General features: G+C 46.2%; 1 protein-coding gene across 2 annotated transcripts in view; it reads left to right on the top strand.

The window, feature by feature from the left end:
* Positions 1–21,381, top strand: part of pinx1 (PIN2 (TERF1) interacting telomerase inhibitor 1) — a 63,948-nt gene that overhangs the window by 23,475 nt on the left and 19,092 nt on the right. For both annotated transcript variants that reach the window (XM_045210112.1, XM_041859888.2), the window contains exon 6: positions 5,485–5,573. In XM_045210112.1, the coding sequence (XP_045066047.1) occupies positions 5,485–5,573 (89 nt within the window). The remainder of the gene's footprint in view (positions 1–5,484; positions 5,574–21,381) is intronic.

The following is a 21,381-nucleotide window of genomic DNA, read 5'->3' as shown; positions in this document are numbered from 1 at the left end:
ACACCTCTCCTCTCTCTCTAATGTAATACCTCAGCCTTATAGAACACCTCTCCTCTCTCTAATGTAATACCTCAGCCTTATAGAACACCTCTCCTCTCTCTCTAATGTAATACCTCAGCCTTATAGAACACCTCTCCTCTCTCTCTAATGTAATACCTCAGCCTTATAGAACACCTCTCCTCTCTCTCTAATGTAATACCTCAGCCTTATAGAACACCTCTCCTCTCTCTCAATGTAATACCTCAGCCTTATAGAACACCTCTCCTCTCTCTCTAATGTAATACCTCAGCCTTATAGAACACCTCTCCTCTCTCTCTCAATGTAATACCTCAGCCTTATAGAACACCTCTCCTCTCTCTCTCTAATGTAATACCTCAGCCTTATAGAACACCTCTCCTCTCTCTCTAATGTAATACCTCAGCCTTATAGAACACCTCTCCTCTCTCTCTAATGTAATACCTCAGCCTTATAGAACACCTCTCCTCTCTCTCTAATGTAATACCTCAGCCTTATAGAACACCTCTCCCCTCTCTCTAATGTAATACCTCAGCCTTATAGAACACCTCTCCCTCTCTCTCTAATGTAATACCTCAGCCTTATAGAACACCTCTCCTCTCTCTAATGTAATACCTCAGCCTTATAGAACACCTCTCCTCTCTCTCTAATGTAATACCTCAGCCTTATAGAACACCTCTCCTCTCTCTCTCTAATGTAATACCTCAGCCTTATAGAACACCTCTCCTCTCTCTCTAATGTAATACCTCAGCCTTATAGAACACCTCTCCTCTCTCTAATGTAATACCTCAGCCTTATAGAACACCTCTCCTCTCTCTAATGTAATACCTCAGCCTTATAGAACACCTCTCCTCTCTCTCTAATGTAATACCTCAGCCTTATAGAACACCTCTCCTCTCTCTAATGTAATACCTCAGCCTTATAGAACACCTCTCCTCTCTCTCTAATGTAATACCTCAGCCTTATAGAACACCTCTCCTCTCTCTCTAATGTAATACCTCAGCCTTATAGAACACCTCTCCTCTCTCTCTAATGTAATACCTCAGCCTTATAGAACACCTCTCCTCTCTCTCTCTAATGTAATACCTCAGCCTTATAGAACACCTCTCCTCTCTCTCTAATGTAATACCTCAGCCTTATAGAACACCTCTCCTCTCTCTCTCTAATGTAATACCTCAGCCTTATAGAACACCTCTCCTCTCTCTCTAATGTAATACCTCAGCCTTATAGAACACCTCTCCTCTCTCTAATGTAATACCTCAGCCTTATAGAACACCTCTCCTCTCTCTCTCTAATGTAATACCTCAGCCTTATAGAACACCTCTCCTCTCTCTCTCTAATGTAATACCTCAGCCTTATAGAACACCTCTCCTCTCTCTCTCTAATGTAATACCTCAGCCTTATAGAACACCTCTCCTCTCTCTCTAATGTAATACCTCAGCCTTATAGAACACCTCTCCTCTCTCTCTAATGTAATACCTCAGCCTTATAGAACACCTCTCCTCTCTCTCTCTAATGTAATACCTCAGCCTTATAGAACACCTCTCCTCTCTCTAATGTAATACCTCAGCCTTATAGAACACCTCTCCTCTCTCTAATGTAATACCTCAGCCTTATAGAACACCTCTCCTCCTCTCTCTCTAATGTAATACCTCAGCCTTATAGAACACCTCTCCTCTCTCTCTAATGTAATACCTCAGCCTTATAGAACACCTCTCCTCTCTCTAATGTAATACCTCAGCCTTATAGAACACCTCTCCTCTCTCTAATGTAATACCTCAGCCTTATAGAACACCTCTCCTCTCTCTCTCTAATGTAATACCTCAGCCTTATAGAACACCTCTCCTCTCTCTAATGTAATACCTCAGCCTTATAGAACACCTCTCCTCTCTCTCTCTAATGTAATACCTCAGCCTTATAGAACACCTCTCCTCTCTCTCTAATGTAATACCTCAGCCTTATAGAACACCTCTCCCTCTCTCTAATGTAATACCTCAGCCTTATAGAACACCTCTCCTCTCTCTCTAATGTAATACCTCAGCCTTATAGAACACCTCTCCTCTCTCTAATGTAATACCTCAGCCTTATAGAACTCCTCTCCTCTCTCTCTAATGTAATACCTCAGCCTTATAGAACACCTCTCCTCTCTCTCTCTAATGTAATACCTCAGCCTTATAGAACACCTCTCCTCTCTCTCTCTAATGTAATACCTCAGCCTTATAGAACACCCTCTCCCTCTCTCTCTAATGTAATACCTCAGCCTTATAGAACACCTCTCCTCTCTCTCTAATGTAATACCTCAGCCTTATAGAACACCTCTCCTCTCTCTCTCTAATGTAATACCTCAGCCTTATAGAACACCTCTCCTCTCTCTCTCTAATGTAATACCTCAGCCTTATAGAACACCTCTCCTCTCTCTCTCTAATGTAATACCTCAGCCTTATAGAACACCTCTCCCTCTCTCTAATGTAATACCTCAGCCTTATAGAACACCTCTCCTCTCTCTCTCTAATGTAATACCTCAGCCTTATAGAACACCTCTCCTCTCTCTCTCTAATGTAATACCTCAGCCTTATAGAACACCTCTCCTCTCTCTCTAATGTAATACCTCAGCCTTATAGAACACCTCTCCTCTCTCTAATGTAATACCTCAGCCTTATAGAACTCCTCTCCTCTCTCTCTCTAATGTAATACCTCAGCCTTATAGAACACCTCTCTCTCTCTCTCTCTAATGTAATACCTCAGCCTTATAGAACACCTCTCCTCTCTCTCTCTAATGTAATACCTCAGCCTTATAGAACACCTCTCCTCTCTCTCTAATGTAATACCTCAGCCTTATAGAACACCTCTCCTCTCTCTCTAATGTAATACCTCAGCCTTATAGAACACCTCTCCTCTCTCTCTCTAATGTAATACCTCAGCCTTATAGAACACCTCTCCTCTCTCTCTCTAATGTAATACAGCCTTATAGAACACCTCTCCTCTCTCTCTAATGTAATACCTCAGCCTTATAGAACACCTCTCCTCTCTCTCTCTAATGTAATACCTCAGCCTTATAGAACACCTCTCCTCTCTCTCTAATGTAATACCTCAGCCTTATAGAACACCTCTCCTCTCTCTCTAATGTAATACCTCAGCCTTATAGAACACCTCTCCTCTCTCTCTCTAATGTAATACCTCAGCCTTATAGAACACCTCTCCTCTCTCTCCTAATGTAATACCTCAGCCTTATAGAACACCTCTCCTCTCTCTAATGTAATACCTCAGCCTTATAGAACACCTCTCCTCTCTCTCTCTAATGTAATACCTCAGCCTTATAGAACACCTCTCCTCTCTCTCTAATGTAATACCTCAGCCTTATAGAACACCTCTCCTCTCCTCTCTCTAATGTAATACCTCAGCCTTATAGAACACCTCTCCTCTCTCTCTCTAATGTAATACCTCAGCCTTATAGAACACCTCTCCTCTCTCTCTCTAATGTAATACCTCAGCCTTATAGAACACCTCTCCTCTCTCTCTCAATGTAATACCTCAGCCTTATAGAACACCTCTCCCTCTCTCTCTAATGTAATACCTCAGCCTTATAGAACACCTCTCCTCTCTCTCTAATGTAATACCTCAGCCTTATAGAACACCTCTCCTCTCTCTCTAATGTAATACCTCAGCCTTATAGAACACCTCTCCTCTCTCTAATGTAATACCTCAGCCTTATAGAACACCTCTCCTCTCTCTCTCTAATGTAATACCTCAGCCTTATAGAACACCTCTCCTCTCTCTCTAATGTAATACCTCAGCCTTATAGAACACCTCTCCTCTCTCTCTAATGTAATACCTCAGCCTTATAGAACACCTCTCCTCTCTCTCTCTAATGCAATACCTCAGCCTTATAGAACACCTCTCCTCTCTCTCTCAATGTAATACCTCAGCCTTATAGAACACCTCTCCTCTCTCTCTAATGTAATACCTCAGCCTTATAGAACACCTCTCCTCTCTCTCTCTAATGTAATACCTCAGCCTTATAGAACCCTCTCCTCTCTCTCTAATGTAATACCTCAGCCTTATAGAACACCTCTCCTCTCTCTCTCTCTAATGTAATACCTCAGCCTTATAGAACACCTCTCCTCTCTCTCTAATGTAATACCTCAGCCTTATAGAACACCTCTCCTCTCTCTCTAATGTAATACCTCAGCCTTATAGAACACCTCTCCTCTCTCTAATGTAATACCTCAGCCTTATAGAACACCTCTCCTCTCTCTCTCTAATGTAATACCTCAGCCTTATAGAACACCTCTCCTCTCTCTCTCTAATGTAATACCTCAGCCTTATAGAACACCTCTCCTCCTCTCTCTCTAATGTAATACCTCAGCCTTATAGAACACCTCTCCCTCTCTCTCTAATGTAATACCTCAGCCTTATAGAACACCTCTCCTCTCTCTCTCTAATGTAATACCTCAGCCTTATAGAACACCTCTCCTCTCTCTCTCTAATGTAATACCTCAGCCTTATAGAACACCCTCTCTCTCTCTCTCTAATGTAATACCTCAGCCTTATAGAACACCTCTCCTCTCTCTCTCTAATGTAATACCTCAGCCTTATAGAACACCTCTCCTCTCTCTCTCTAATGTAATACCTCAGCCTTATAGAACACCTCTCCTCTCTCTCTCTAATATAATACCTCAGCCTTATAGAACACCTCTCCTCTCTCTCTCTAATGTAATACCTCAGCCTTATAGAACACCTCTCCTCTCTCTAATGTAATACCTCAGCCTTATAGAACACCTCCTCTCTCTCTAATGTAATACCTCAGCCTTATAGAACACCTCTCCTCTCTCTCTAATGTAATACCTCAGCCTTATAGAACACCTCTCCTCTCTCTCTCTAATGTAATACAGCCGTATAGAGAAGGGGTTCCCAAACCTTTTTCACTCAGACCCCCCTTCCAGCGTTGGGGAACATCCTGTGCCACGTCTAATGGGCACAAGCGCTGTTCACGACACGAACTGTTCACACACCTCTTGTTGGCGGAGAGACAATGTTGCAGGTTTAAAGCTTATTTCCTGCAATTCTATACATTTTGTCATGTCTAATGTGTATTCGTGTGATATTTGAGTGACTCAAACAATATTACAAAATCAATGGGCAAAAAATAAATAAATAACGAGCTAAAAAAAAAAGTTAGCTGACATGGGCTAGTTGATCTGGACATTTCTGACAACTTATAAATAGCTTTCTAAGGTCTGCAATGACTGACATGCCAAGAGGAACTGATGATGCACTGCCCAATTTAGAAATTGCACCTTGTGCATTCTACTATTACAACTTTCAAGAGGAAGTTGAAAGTCATGACTGAGTTCCACTCTGCCGACCACTCGCCCGCCCCACAGTTTGGGAACCACTGTATAGAGCACCTCACCCCTTTCTCTCTCTCTCTCTCTCTCTCTGTATCTAACCCTAACTTGATACTTCTAGGAAAGGACCTGTCCAGCCGCAGCCAGACAGACCTGGCCTGTATCTTTGGGAAGAGGGGGATGAAGCGTATGTCCGAGGCCCAGGAAGAGGTAAGAGAACTCCTTTTATACCCCACTCACCGTCAGGTGGTCCCAACCAGTAATGTTGTTTATAAAAGCCATCTGCGATACAGATACGTTGTGACTGAAACCCTACCAGCCGTTATCTACCCCTAACCGTCCAACTCACTGGCATCACCACCTCCATCACCACCTCCATCTCCTCCTCCATCACCACCTCCATCTCCTCCTCCGCCGCCTCGTCTCCCCTGCCCCTCTGTCCCGTGCCCCCCCCCCTCCCAGAGCCAAGGGCAGGTCGGTTGTGGTCCGTCCCAGATTACTCCCAATATAGTGCACTAATTAGGGCCCGTTATGGAGAACGTGGACGGAGTCACTGAACCCAGACATTAAAAACAGAATTCAACAAAGATTTTATTGAACTTAATAGAACGTTCTTTAATTTGCCCCAATGTGATCATAAGACGAGAACAAAATGCATCAGGGATGTAGTATTTCCCTGCAACTTTCTGGAACGGCACCGGAATGCCCTTGTGTGTGTGTGTGTGTACGTATGTCTACACTTTGTAAACGTTAGCGACGATGCTAATGATAACCACCTCCTAGTGGAGATGGGGAGACTTTCCCAAAAACCTCCAACTAAATGTTAACTACCAAGTAGACCACACCTACCTGGCAGAATGATATCATGATTATTTGCATCAATCCAGCGCCCATTTGTTTATCAAACTCTGCAATCACATGATCGCTACGGAAACATCGCTAACCAAACAAGTCTCTTGCTGGTGCACAGTGGCATTAAAGGGTAAAGTACACCCCAAAAAAATCCAAACCTGATGTGGGTTAAGCGTTGTTGTGGACTTAGAACATCCAATTTTGTTGTTTTTCTATTCAAAATGTCAATTGATAGCGAAACCCTGAACAAAATGGGGGAAAAACCGAAACCTGGAAAAACAACACGGAGATAACCAGAATTTTCACCAGAAATAAATAACAGAACAATGAAAAAAATAAAATACAGATTTTATAGGGCCCTAACTAATTTTTACTAGGGCCCATAGTGTGCCATTTGGTACTTAACCTAGGTAGCAGCCGGAGGGTGGCCTTAAATTAGCTGTGTCACAGCGTGCAGCTCTCACCGTACCAACAGGACACTGCTAGCCCAAGGCCAGGAAAGCACCCAAATCCAATTAAAGGATTTGCCCCCTCGTTCCTCTTCTTCACTCCTCTCTTTCTCAGTACTCTCTCTCTCTCTCTCTCGTTCCATCAGCTTGGTCAGTTTGCCAGTGGGCACCGTTACTAACATTTCTAAGTGAGGTCTAAGGTTTGCAGAAATGGCATGACGCCTGAAGAAAAAAAAAAATCTAAGCTCAAAAGTTGATGTTTCCTCCCCTCTACTTTGTAGTGCGGTCACTCAGTCGACCTCAGGCCATACAAAGATGCCGCGCTTCACATTTCTTGAAAAAGTCTGCTAACTTTCACAAAAGTTTTTCAGAAATCCCATTTGGAAGATTCCTGGAATCAGGTGGGAATAAACAGAACGTCTGGGAATCCTCCAATTGAGATTTTGGGAATATTGAGGAAATTACTTTAATTTTGAAACCATTCTCTTTCCTCTGTAATAGATAGATGGATGCAGGCGTTTTTAACTCTGGCTCTAACCTGTAGAGGGCCCTACAGCCAATAGGTTTTTATGGAGGATTAAGATGATTCATTAGGATAACAAAGTGACGTGCAATGCAGACAGCCTCAGAGTTATTTCTGATTTCCATCAGTCCAACCTCCTAGTGTTTTATTTGATTTGGCAGCCAATCTAAGTTCAGGAATGCTGCCAAGGTGTGTGGAAGTGTTTTGTTCTTCCTTCAGGCAGCTAAGAGGCTGTATGGCTACATGGCTGCGTGGCTACATGGCTTTGTGGCTGCATGGCTTTGTGGCTGCGTGGCTTTGTGGCTGCATGGCTTTGTGGCTGTATGGCTTTGTGGCTGCGTGGCTGCGTGGTAAATCATCAAGGGCCCGGCAGCAGAGCACGCAACTCTGCTGTCCACAGAACTGTATAATTATAAATATTCAGCGATTCGCATTTTTGCCCGATCTTCCTCTGTTATTAGGCCTAGGCTTCTTTGTATACGTTGTAGGTAGGTTCTATACATTGCTAATAATACTCTACACATCGTTTCTTTCATAAGCTTTTAGATGTATATTTTCTTGTACTTTTCTTTGGCTTTTGGCCGTTTGGTTTGTAATGGCAAGGAGGAGGGATGCATACATCACATCTTTTATAACGGTAAGATCGGTTCAAACTACTCGTTAGAAAAATCTATCTTACTATTGTTTGTTCTACCTCATTATTACCTCAGGCCTATCATGTTTTTAGGTTATTCAAAAACAACTTAAAACTTTCTGAAAGCCTAGAACTCCGTTACATAAATGAATCGTTTGATCATGCAGTGAGAGGAAGCGGGAGAAAGTCCTATTCAAATCAAATTATCCAAGTACTTAAAGTAATTAGACACTGGAGTGTCCGCTATAAAACAAATAAAATAGGCTTCGGCTATATGGTCCAGATCATCCGACATTGAGAGAGAAAAATATATATTTCTTACGGGATATTTTGCGCTGCTTTGGTGAAAATCTTAGCTCTGTCTACATGGTTCTCTTGCATTGTGTAAAATGTTCATAACATACAGTATTTATTGAAATAGGTTACGCAGGCTATAGCAAAGGAATAGTCCACTTGGCCCTGCTGCGGGCTTCCCAGTCAGCTCTTTACTGCTGTGGGCTTCCCAGTCAGCTCTTTACTGCTGTGGGCTTCCCAATCAGCTCTTTACTGCTGTGGGCTTCCCAATCAGCTCTTTACTGCTGTGGGCTACCCAGTCAGCTCTTTACTGCTGTGGGCTTCCCAATCAGCTCTTTACTGCTGTGGGCTTCCCAATCAGCTCTTTACTGCTGTGGGCTACCCAGTCAGCTCTTTACTGCTGTGGGCTTCCCAGTCAGCTCTTTACTGCTGTGGGCTTCCCAGTCAGCTCTTTACTGCGGTGGGCTTCCCAGTCAGCTCTTTACTGCGGTGGGCTTCCCAGTCAGCTCTTTACTGCTGTGGGCTTCCCAGTCAGCTCTTTACTGCTGTGGGCTTCCCAGTCAGCTCTTTACTGCTGTGGGCTTCCCAGTCAGCTCTTTACTGCTGTGGGCTTCCCAGTCAGCTCTTTACTGCTGTGGGCTTCCCAGTCAGCTCTTTACTGCGGTGGGCTTCCCAGTCAGCTCTTTACTGCTGTGGGCTTCCCAGTCAGCTCTTTACTGCTGTGGGCTTCCCAGTTAGCTCTTTACTGCTGTGGGCTTCCCAGTCAGCTCTTTACTGCTGTGGGCTTCCCAGTCAGCTCTTTACTGCTGTGGGCTTCCCAGTCAGCTCTTTACTGCTGTGGGCTTCCCAGTCAGCTCTTTACTGGTGCCGGCTAAGTTGCAATAGGCTATACATAGTCTGTCACATCACGATGTCGTCACCGTCGACAATGGCTGTCAATCATCTTAGATATCCGATACTATGGTAATATCGCCCAACCCTAGCCAGTTTTTCCTGTGTAGATACAGCCAGACTCAGCTATCATAATGTGGCCAAGGGAACATGCCTTGTTGCTAATGTTAGACAGTGGAGGTCAGAGCCAGTGTGAGACAGTCACAGGAGAACAGTCTCACGCACGCCACAGACACACACACACACACACAGATCCTCCCGCCCGGCCGCCCCCTCTACCTGTACCAAGTACCCAGAATCCTTTGCTGTTCCTGTGCCCGAGTGCCTCGTACCACCACACGGCCCCCTGGGATAGCATTGTGATTGTGTTCAGTGTTTTAAATCTGCTCAATAGTCTCTACAGGCCAATAGGACAATAACCTGCCGTGACAAAATTATTAGAAAGACAACATGTAGAAACAGCCCCAGACACATGTAGAAACAGCCCCAGACACATGTAGAAACAGCTCCAGACACATGTAGAAACAGCCCCAGACACATGTAGAAACAGCTCCAGACACATGTAGAAACAGCCCCAGACAACATGTAGAAACAGCCCCAGACACATGTAGAAACAGCCCAGACACATGTAGAAACAGCTCCAGACACATGTAGAAACAGCCCCAGACACATGTAGAAACAGCCCCAGACACATGTAGAAACAGCCCCAGACACATGTAGAAACAGCCCCAGACACATGTAGAAACAGCCCCAGACACATGTAGAAACAGCCCCAGACACATGTAGAAACAGCCCCAGACACATGTAGAAACAGCTCCAGACACATGTAGAAACAGCCCCAGACACATGTAGAAACAGCCCCAGACACATGTAGAAACAGCCCCAGACAACATGTAGAAACAGCCCCAGACACATGTAGAAACAGCCCCAGACACATGTAGAAACAGCCCAGACACATGTAGAAACAGCCCCAGACAACATGTAGAAACAGCCCAGACACATGTAGAAACAGCTCCAGACACATGTAGAAACAGCCCCAGACACATGTAGAAACAGCCCCAGACAACATGTAGAAACAGCCCAGACACATGTAGAAACAGCCCCAGACAACATGTAGAAACAGCCCAGACACATGTAGAAACAGCCCAGACACATGTAGAAACAGCCCAGACACATGTAGAAACAGCCCAGACACATGTAGAAACAGCCCCAGACACATGTAGAAACAGCCCCAGACACATGTAGAAACAGCCCCAGGCCCCAGACAACATGTAGAAACAGCCCCAGACACATGTAGAAACAGCTCCAGACACATGTAGAAACAGCCCCAGACAACATGTAGAAACAGCCCCAGACACATGTAGAAACAGCTCCAGACACATGTAGAAACAGCCCCAGACACATGTAGAAACAGCTCCAGGCCCCAGACAACATGTAGAAACAGCCCCAGACAACATGTAGAAACAGCCCCAGACACATGTAGAAACAGCCCCAGACACATGTAGAAACAGCCCCAGACAACATGTAGAAACAGCCCCAGACACATGTAGAAACAGCCCCAGACACATGTAGAAACAGCCCCAGACACATGTAGAAACAGCCCCAGGCCCCAGACACATGTAGAAACAGCCCCAGACAACATGTAGAAACAGCCCAGACACATGTAGAAACAGTTTCAGACACATGTAGAAACAGCCCCAGACACATGTAGAAACAGTTTCAGACACATGTAGAAACAGCCCCAGACACATGTAGAAACAGCCCCAGACAACATGTAGAAACAGCCCCAGGCCCCAGACAACATGTAGAAACAGCCCAGACACATGTAGAAACAGTTTCAGACACATGTAGAAACAGCCCCAGACACATGTAGAAACAGCCCCAGACACATGTAGAAACAGCCCCAGACACATGTAGAAACAGCCCCAGACACATGTAGAAACAGCCCCAGACACATGTAGAAACAGCTCCAGACACATGTAGAAACAGCCCCAGACACATGTAGAAACAGCCCCAGACACATGTAGAAACAGCTCCAGACACATGTAGAAACAGCCCCAGACACATGTAGAAACAGCCCCAGACAACATGTAGAAACAGCCCCAGACACATGTAGAAACAGCTCCAGACACATGTAGAAACAGCCCCAGACACATGTAGAAACAGCCCCAGACAACATGTAGAAACAGCCCCAGACAACATGTAGAAACAGCCCCAGGCCCCAGACACATGTAGAAACAGCTCCAGACCCCAGACACATGTAGAAACAGCCCAGACACATGTAGAAACAGCCCCAGGCGTGTGTATTGCTGCATCTCCAATGTGAATCAACAGGGGAGGAGGAGAGGCTATTGTGATGCCGTGGCTTGGCAGGGGCTCTTTAGCTAGAATTATGGATTTCTCTGGTGCCAATGACATCAAGAGGCTGGAGAGCGAAGAGGAGGGGTTCCAGTGTCCTAATCAAAGCTATACGTGTGTGTGTGGGTGTGGGGGGAGAGAAACACACACACACACACACTGGGCCGTCCCACGCTCACCAAAGGTCCCGCTGTCTGTCCGGAGTTAGTGGGAACTAAACTCCCGTTGGTTATTCTAAGCGCTCAAGGTCAAGGAGACCGTCATCCATTCACTCTGTCCAGTAGTTGTCTATGACCCTGCTGAGAGCCTTTCTTTTGGATCTGAGGCTCCGCAGCAAGAAGACTTGACCACCTTTTTATTTTTTGGATTGCTCATCGATAAAACTCCGTCTTAGTTTAAATGTGCGATGGTATCCTATTTTTATGTTTAAAAAAATGATTAAAATAAAACCTTTTAAGTTACACCGGTATTGTACCTGACCATGTTCCATATCCATTTGATTGTTGTTGAGCCCATGGAAATAGAATGAACAGAACAGGCGTAGAAGCTTTGACTGGTAAACTCATGGGGACACTCACAATGGCTGCCTGGTATTGTGATGCAATCATTTCCATGGTAATTTGGAATGTTCTATCAACTGATGTTAACTGATGCGGCGCATGCAATTTCGTGTATTTTTTTCTTCTTCTAATGTCAGTTGAGTTGACAAATCACAGCACAGATTGAAGGGTACACTTCCTGCTTTTTACTTCCTGGCATGGGTACACTCAACATGGCCGCCAGTCCACCCATTTATGCCATCATTGACTTGAATTGGGGACTCCCGTTCTATTTCTATGGTTGAGCAGTTCTGTTGACTTAATTACAACACAGATGGAGTGATATTTGTTTTCCACGGAGATGGAGCAGCCAAATGCATCACGCCCTTCCTTTCCCTGGATTATTACTCATTTGCGAGGGCAGAACCTCTACCCACTGAAAACAGCCCTGCTAGGTACAGGGAGGAGAGACACTGAAAACAGCCCTGCTAGGGACAGGGAGGAGAGACAGAGAGACACTGAAAACAGCCCTGCTAGGTACAGGGAGGAGAGACAGAGAGACACTGAAAACAGCCCTGCTAGGTACAGGGAGGAGAGCCAGAGACACTGAAAACAGCCCTGCTAGGTACAGGGAGGAGAGCCAGAGACTCACTGAAAACAGCCCTGCTAGGTACAGGGAGGAGAGCCAGAGACACTGAAAACAGCCCTGCTAGGTACAGGGAGGAGAGCCAGAGACTCACTGAAAACAGCCCTGCTAGGTACAGGGAGGAGAGACACTGAAAACAGCCCTGCTAGGTACAGGGAGGAGAGCCAGAGACACTGAAAACAGCCCTGCTAGGTACAGGGAGGAGAGACAGAGAGACACTGAAAACAGCCCTGCTAGGTACAGGGAGGAGAGACAGAGAGACACTGAAAACAGCCCTGCTAGGTACAGGGAGGAGAGACACTGAAAACAGCCCTGCTAGGTACAGGGAGGAGAGCCAGAGACTCACTGAAAACAGCCCTGCTAGGGACAGGGAGGAGAGCCAGAGACTCACTGAAAACAGCCCTGCTAGGTACAGGGAGGAGAGCCAGAGACACTGAAAACAGCCCTGCTAGGTACAGGGAGGAGAGACACTGAAAACAGCCCTGCTAGGTACAGGGAGGAGAGACACTGAAAACAGCCCTGCTAGGTACAGGGAGGAGAGCCAGAGAGACACTGAAAACAGCCCTGCTAGGGACAGGGAGGAGAGACACTGAAAACAGCCCTGCTAGGGACAGGGAGGAGAGACACTGAAAACAGCCCTGCTAGGTACAGGGAGGAGAGCCAGAGACTCACTGAAAACAGCCCTGCTAGGTACAGGGAGGAGAGCCAGAGAGACACTGAAAACAGCCCTGCTAGGTACAGGGAGGAGAGCCAGAGAGACACTGAAAACAGCCCTGCTAGGTACAGGGAGGAGAGACTCACTGAAAACAGCCCTGCTAGGTACAGGGAGGAGACTCACTGAAAACAGCCCTGCTAGGTACAGGGAGGAGAGCCAGAGAGACACTGAAAACAGCCCTGCTAGGTACAGGGAGAAGAGACACTGAAAACAGCCCTGCTAGGTACAGGGAGGAGAGCCAGAGACACTGAAAACAGCCCTGCTAGGTACAGGGAGGAGAGCCAGAGACTCACTGAAAACAGCCCTGCTAGGTACAGGGAGGAGAGCCAGAGAGACACTGAAAACAGCCCTGCTAGGTACAGGGAGAAGAGACACTGAAAACAGCCCTGCTAGGTACAGGGAGAAGAGACACTGAAAACAGCCCTGCTAGGTACAGGGAGGAGAGCCAGAGACACTGAAAACAGCCCTGCTAGGTACAGGGAGGAGAGCCAGAGAGACACTGAAAACAGCCCTGCTAGGTACAGGGAGGAGAGACACTGAAAACAGCCCTGCTAGGTACAGGGAGGAGAGCCAGAGAGACACTGAAAACAGCCCTGCTAGGGACAGGGAGGAGAGACACTGAAAACAGCCCTGCTAGGGACAGGGAGGAGAGACACTGAAAACAGCCCTGCTAGGGACAGGGAGGAGAGACACTGAAAACAGCCCTGCTAGGTACAGGGAGGAGAGCCAGAGACTCACTGAAAACAGCCCTGCTAGGTACAGGGAGGAGAGCCAGAGACTCACTGAAAACAGCCCTGCTAGGTACAGGGAGGAGAGCCAGAGACTCACTGAAAACAGCCCTGCTAGGTACAGGGAGAAGAGCCAGAGACACTGAAAACAGCCCTGCTAGGTACAGGGAGGAGAGACACTGAAAACAGCCCTGCTAGGTACAGGGAGGAGAGACACTGAAAACAGCCCTGCTAGGTACAGGGAGGAGAGCCAGAGACTCACTGAAAACAGCCCTGCTAGGTACAGGGAGGAGAGACACTGAAAACAGCCCTGCTAGGTACAGGGAGAAGAGACACTGAAAACAGCCCTGCTAGGTACAGGGAGGAGAGCCAGAGAGACACTGAAAACAGCCCTGCTAGGTACAGGGAGAAGAGACACTGAAAACAGCCCTGCTAGGTACAGGGAGGAGAGCCAGAGAGACACTGAAAACAGCCCTGCTAGGTACAGGGAGGAGAGACTCACTGAAAACAGCCCTGCTAGGTACAGGGAGGAGACTCACTGAAAACAGCCCTGCTAGGTACAGGGAGGAGAGCCAGAGAGACACTGAAAACAGCCCTGCTAGGTACAGGGAGAAGAGACACTGAAAACAGCCCTGCTAGGTACAGGGAGAAGAGACACTGAAAACAGCCCTGCTAGGTACAGGGAGGAGAGCCAGAGACTCACTGAAAACAGCCCTGCTAGGGACAGGGAGGAGAGCCAGAGACACTGAAAACAGCCCTGCTAGGTACAGGGAGGAGAGCCAGAGAGACACTGAAAACAGCCCTGCTAGGTACAGGGAGGAGAGCCAGAGACTCACTGAAAACAGCCCTGCTAGGTACAGGGAGGAGAGCCAGAGACTCACTGAAAACAGCCCTGCTAGGTACAGGGAGAAGAGCCAGAGAGACAATGTGTGCGTTTGTGATATGAGCTTCGTCCCAAATGGCATCCTATTCCCTATAATAGTGCACTCCGTTTGACCCCAGGGCCCATATCGTGCACTGAATAGGGTGCCATTTGGGACACAATGTCAAGGCCAACGTGTGCGTTTGTGATGTGAGCTGTGATGTGTCTCGCACACTAGGTTCATACTATAAAAAGATAAAGTACTGTATGGTTGTACTTAAAACTACAGTATTGTCAAAAATAAACATAAGACCCATCCATCTAATTCCCCCAATTTGCCTCTTGGTCCGAGGTCAGTTCAAACACTGACAGAAACTTAGTGACTTATTTTTGTGTATTTTTTTGGAGGCCAGCATTACTGGCCATTTTCCGATCATGTCTGGCCAGTATTGGGGAGGTTGGTTAATTATGTGACTGTGGCCTCATTGTCCTGTCCCGATAATAAATCTGGCGATAGCCGTGGTGTATGGATCAGAGCCGCTCGACCCAGCTGTCTGTCCCTGATGAGAGGAGAAGGGGTCGCCAGCCCATCCCTCATAGCCCTGGCGTGGGAGGACAGGAGAACCGGTGCAGGCCCCCTTCTCTCCATCCGCCCCCACTGTTCCTTCAGTGAGGACTATACAGCGTATTGTGTTTGCTTCTTTTTTTTTTGCCATCAATACGTTTTGGGGAAAAATATGAGCATGTCCTCTGGAAGATGGTCGGGTAAAAGCACTGCTTGGTCGAAGTGGGAGGAAAAGACAACCTCACCCCGTAAAAACTTCTAAACGGTCAAAACCATTCGAAATCCAAAATGGTGCTATAAATTCCTTGGCTATGTGATGATTACATTTCAAAGATAAATATTGATACATTACTAGCTCAAACTCGCAAAAATGACAAGTTAATTAGTGGGTTGACGGTGATTTCATATCGAAACAGAGAAGTCCGACAGGTCCAGCTCAAGAGCTACATCAGCAGAGCTGATTTTGAATTTATAGACACCTGAGTTTCCCAACCCGTTCACAGGATTGGTTAACACCTGAGTTTCCTAACCCGTTCACAGGATTGGTCATCTCCTGAGTTTCCTAACCCGTTCACAGGATTGGTTAACTCCTGAGGTTCCTAACCCGTTCACAGGATTGGTTAACTCCTGAGGTTCCTAACCCGTTCACAGGATTGGTCATCTCCTGAGGTTCCTAACCCGTTCACAGGATTGGTCATCTCCTGAGGTTCCTAACCCGTTCACAGGATTGGTTACCTCCTGAGTTTCCTAACCCGTTCACAGGATTGGTCATCTCCTGAGGTTCCTAACCCGTTCACAGGATTGGTCATCTCCTGAGGTTCCCAACCCGTTCACAGGATTGGTCATCTCCTGAGGTTCCTAACCCGTTCACAGGATTGGTCATCTCCTGAGGTTCCCAACCCGTTCACAGGATTGGTCATCTCCTGAGGTTCCCAACCCGTTCACAGGATTGGTCATCTCCTGAGGTTCCTAACCCGTTCACAGGATTGGTCATCTCCTGAGTTTCCTAACCCGTTCACAGGATTGGTCATCTCCTGAGTTTCCTAACCCGTTCACAGGATTGGTTACCTATTGAGTTTCCTAACCCGTTCACAGGATTGGTTACCTCCTGAGTTTCCTAACCCGTTCACAGGATTGGTTAACTCCTGAGGTTCCTAACCCGTTCACAGGATTGGTCATCTCCTGAGGTTCCTAACCCGTTCACAGGATTGGTTACCTCCTGAGTTTCCTAACCTGTTCACAGGATTGGTTAACTCCTGAGTTTCCTAACCCGTTCACAGGATTGGTTATCTCTTGAGTTTCCTAACCTGTTCACAGGATTGGTCATCTCTTGAGGTTCCCAGGGTCTCCACCGAGGAGGTAAATCTGCTTTTAGTTTTAATGCACCGTATTGTTGGAACAAAATTAAAAATACAGTACTGGTGCCATTGGGGCAATTTAAAGTATTGATTGCTGTATTATTTGTGGAGGAATGTAATTGTTTTTCTGGGTGATTTGTGATGTTTTATTTGTGTTTACCATGACTGTTTTTGTATGTTTGTGTGTCTGTGTATATATATATATATATATACAGTACCAGTCAAAAGTTTGGAAAAAACCTGCTAATTCAAGGGTGTTTCTTTATTTTTACTATTTTCTACATTGTAGAATAATAGTGAAGACATCAAAACTAAACTCAGTAAAAACAGAAACGTCCCTTTTTCAGGACCCTGTCTTTCAAAGATAATTCGTAAAAATCCAAATAACTTCACAGATCTTCAGTGTAAAGGGTTTAAACACTGTTTCCCATGCTTGTTCAGTTAACCATAAACAATTAATGAACATGCACCTGTGGAACGGTCGTTAATAATAATAATAATAATATAATAATAATATGCCATTTAGCAGACGCTTTTATCCAAAGCGACTTACAGTCATGCGTGCATACATTGTTAGGTACGGGTGGTTCTCGGGGATCGAACCCACTACCCTGGCGTTACAAGCGCCGTGCTCTACCAATTGAGCTACAGAGGACCACAGCTTACAGACGGTAGGCAATTAAGATCACAGTTATAAAAATGTAGGACACTAAAGAGGCCTTTCTACTGACTCTGGAAAACACCAAGAGAAAGATGCCCAGGGTCCCTGCTCATCTGCGTGAACGTGCCTTAGGCATGCTGCAAGGAGGCATGAGGACTGCAGATGTGGCCAGGGCAATATATTGCAATGTCCGTACTGTGAGACGCCTAAGACAGCGCTACAGGGAGACAGGACGGACAGATGATCGTCCTCGCAGTGGCAGACCACGTGTAACATCCGAACATCACACCTGCGGGACAGGTACAGGATGGCAACAACAACTGTCCGAGTTACACCAGGAACGCACAATCCCTCCATCAGTGCTCAGACTGTCCACAATAGGCTGAGAGAGGCTGGACTGAGGGCTTGTAGGCCTGTTGTAAGGCAAGAGTGTGCAAAGCTGTCATCAAGGCGAAGGGTTGCTACTTTTTTTGGTTACTCCATGATTCCATGTGTTATTTCACAGTTTTGATGTCTTCGCTATTATTCTACAATGTAGAAAATTGTAAAAAAATTAAGAAAAACCCTTGAATGAGTAGGTGTGTCAACTTTTGACTGGTACTGTGTAATATATATAAATATATATAAAACGCAACATGCAACAATTTCACTGAGTTACAGTTCATATAAGGAAATCAGTCAATTTAAATAAGTTCCTTAAGCCATAATCTATGGATTTCACATGACTGGGCAGGGGCGGAGCCGTGGGTAGGCCTGGGAGGGCATAGGCCCACCCACTGGGGATCCAGGCCCAGCCAATCAGAATGAGTTTTCCCCCCACAAAAGGGCTTTATTACAGACAGAAATACTCCCCAGCGTTTACTTTACCCTCTGTGATTTATTAGATTAAAGAGTCAGTGATTAAACTTGTGTGTGTGTGTGTAACTGACCGTCTAGATAGAACTGCCAAAGGGGGTGGAGTTGCAATCTACTGTAGAGAAAGCCTGCAGAGCTCTATCATACTATCCAGGTCTGTACCCAAACAGTTTGAGTTCCTACTTCTAAAAATCCACCTTTCCAGAAATAAGTATATCGCTGTTGCCGCTCACTACAGACCCCCCTCAGCCCCCAGCTGTGCCCTGGACACCATATGTGAATTGATTGCCCCCCCATCTATCCTCAGAGTTCGTACTGCTTGGTGACCTAAACTGGGATATGCTTAACACCCCGGCCGTCCTACAATCTAAACTAGATGCCCTCAATCTCACACAAATTATCAAGGAACCTACCAGGTACAACCCTAAATCCGTAAACATGGGCACCCTCATAGATATCATCCTGACTAATTTACCCTCTAAATACACCTCCGCTGTCTTCAACCAGGATCTCAGCGATCACTGCCTCATTGCCTGCGTCCGTAATGGGTCCGCGGTCAAACGACCACCCCTCATCACTGTCAAACGCTCCCTAAAAAACTTCAGCGAGCAGGCCTTTCTAATTGACCTGGCCCGGGTATCCTGGATGGATATTGACCTCATTCTGTCAGTAGAGGATGCCTGGTTGTTCTTTAAAAGTGCTTTCCTCTCCATCTTAAATAAGCATGCCCCATTCAAAAATTTCAGAACTAAGAACAGATATAGCCCCTGGTTCACCCCAGACTTGACTGCCCTTGACCAGCACAAAAACATCCTGTGGCGTACTGCATTAGCATCAAACAGCCCCCGCGATATGCAACTTTTCAGGGAAGTCAGGAATCAATATACACAATCAGTTAGGAAAGCAAAGGCTAACTTTTTCAAACACAAATTTGCATCCTGTAGCACTAACTCCAAAAAGTTTTGGGACACTGTAAAGTCCATGGAGAATAAGAGCACCTCCTCCCAGCTGCCCACTGCACTGAGGCTAGGAAACACTGTCACTACCGATAAATCTACGATAATCGAAAATTTCAACAAGCATTTTGCTACGGCTGGCCATGCTTTCCACCTGGCTACCCCGGCCACCAGCTCTGCACCCTCCGCTGCAACTTGCCCATGCCCCCCCCGCTTCTCCTTCACACAAATCCAGACAGCTGATGTTCTGAAAGAGCTGCAAAATCTGGACCCCCTACAAATCAGCTGGGCTAGACAATCTGGACCCTTTCTTTCAAAAATTAGCTGCCGAAATTGTCGCAACCCCTATTACTAGCCTGTTCAACCTCTCTTTCGTATCGTCTGAGATCCCCAGAGATTGGAAAGCTGCCGCGGTCATCCCCCTCTTCAAAGGGGGTGACACTCTAGATCCAAACTGTTACAGACCTATATCCATCCTGCCCTGCCTTTCGAAAGTATTTGAAAGCCAAGTTAACAAACAGATCACCGACCATTTCGAATCCCACCGTACCTTCTCCGCTATGCAATCTGGTTTCCGAGTTGGTCATGGGTGCACCTCAGCCACGCTCAAGGTCCTAAACGATATTATAACCGCGATCGATAATAGACAGTACTGTGCAGCCGTCTTCATTGACCTGGCCAAGGCTTTTGACTCTGTCAATCAACGCATTCTTATTGGCAGACTAAATAGCCTTGGTTTCTCAAATGACTGCCTCGCCTGGTTCACCAACTACTTCTCAGATAGAGTTCAATGTGTCAAATCGGAGGGCCTGTTGTCTGGACCTCTGGCAGTCTCTGGGTGTGCCACAGGGTTCAATTCTCGGGCCGACTCTATTCTCTGTGTATATCAATGATGTCTCTCTTGCTGCTGGTGACTCTCAGATCCACCTCTACGCAGACGACACCATTTTGTATACATCTGGCCCTTCATTGGACACTGTTAACAAACCTCCAAACGAGCTTCAATGCCATACAACACTCCTTCCGTGGCCTCCAACTGCTCTTAAACGCTAGTAAAACTAAATGCATGCTCTTCAATCGAACGCTTGGTGATGAGCTTGGAGGGGACTATGGTGTTAAACGCTGAGATGTAGTCTATGAACAGCATTCTCACATAGTTACTTCCCCTCTTGTCCAGGTGGGAGAGGGCAGTGTGAAGTGTAATTTAGATCTGTTGGGGGCGGTATGCGAATTAGAGTGGGTCTATGGTGTTTGGGATGATGGTGTTGATGATGGTGTCATGACCAACCTTTCAAAGCACTTCATAATTACAGATGCGAGCGCTACAGGGAGATAGTCATTTAGACTGGTTACCTTGGAGTTCTTGGGAACAGGGACAATGGTGGTCAGCTTGAAATCTGTTGGGATAACAGACTGGGACAAAGAGAGATTGAAAATGTCTGTGAAGACACTTGCCAGCTGGTGTGCGCATGCTTTGAGAACGCACCCTGGTATTCCGTCTGGCCTGGCGGCCTTGTGAAGGTTAACCTGTTTAAACGTTTTTGCTCACATCTGCCAACGAGAGCAAGATCTCACAGTCATCCGGTAAAGCAGGGGCTTTCACGCAAGACACAGTGTTTTTATATTCTTCGAAGCAAGCATAAAAGGCATTTAGCTCGTTTTGGGAGTTCTGCGTCGCTGGTGCAGCTCGTGGCTATGTTTCACTTTATAATCCGTTATAGTCTGCAAGCCCTGCCACATACGACGAGCGTTGTAGCCGGTGTAATAGGATTCCACCTTCCTCCTGTATTGTCCTTTTGCATGTTTGATGTCTCGTGAGAGGTCGTAGCGGGATTTCTTGTATGCGTCCATGTCCCATTTAGGGCTGTCCCTGACCCCCAAAAAAACATGTATTTTTCCATATATAGACACACCCTATGTGTTTTAATAAAATCAACTATACGCATTGAGCTTGTCTGATGCTTAAAGCTTACGGTTTGATGAAATAAGACAAATGCCTCAAGAGGGCACCAGAGATCTAGATAACCAGAAGGAAAAAAACTTTAACCTGACCCAACTATTCTCCTCCCGCTCCTGCTGGCTTTCACCGATTCTGACGTTACTCTCCTGAAGTTGCCGGTAATAGGCTACAC

Source organism: Coregonus clupeaformis, chromosome 33, assembly GCF_020615455.1.
Source record: "Coregonus clupeaformis isolate EN_2021a chromosome 33, ASM2061545v1, whole genome shotgun sequence".
Taxonomy (NCBI): domain Eukaryota; kingdom Metazoa; phylum Chordata; class Actinopteri; order Salmoniformes; family Salmonidae; genus Coregonus; species Coregonus clupeaformis.
This window is presented reverse-complemented; position numbering and strand designations above follow the sequence as displayed.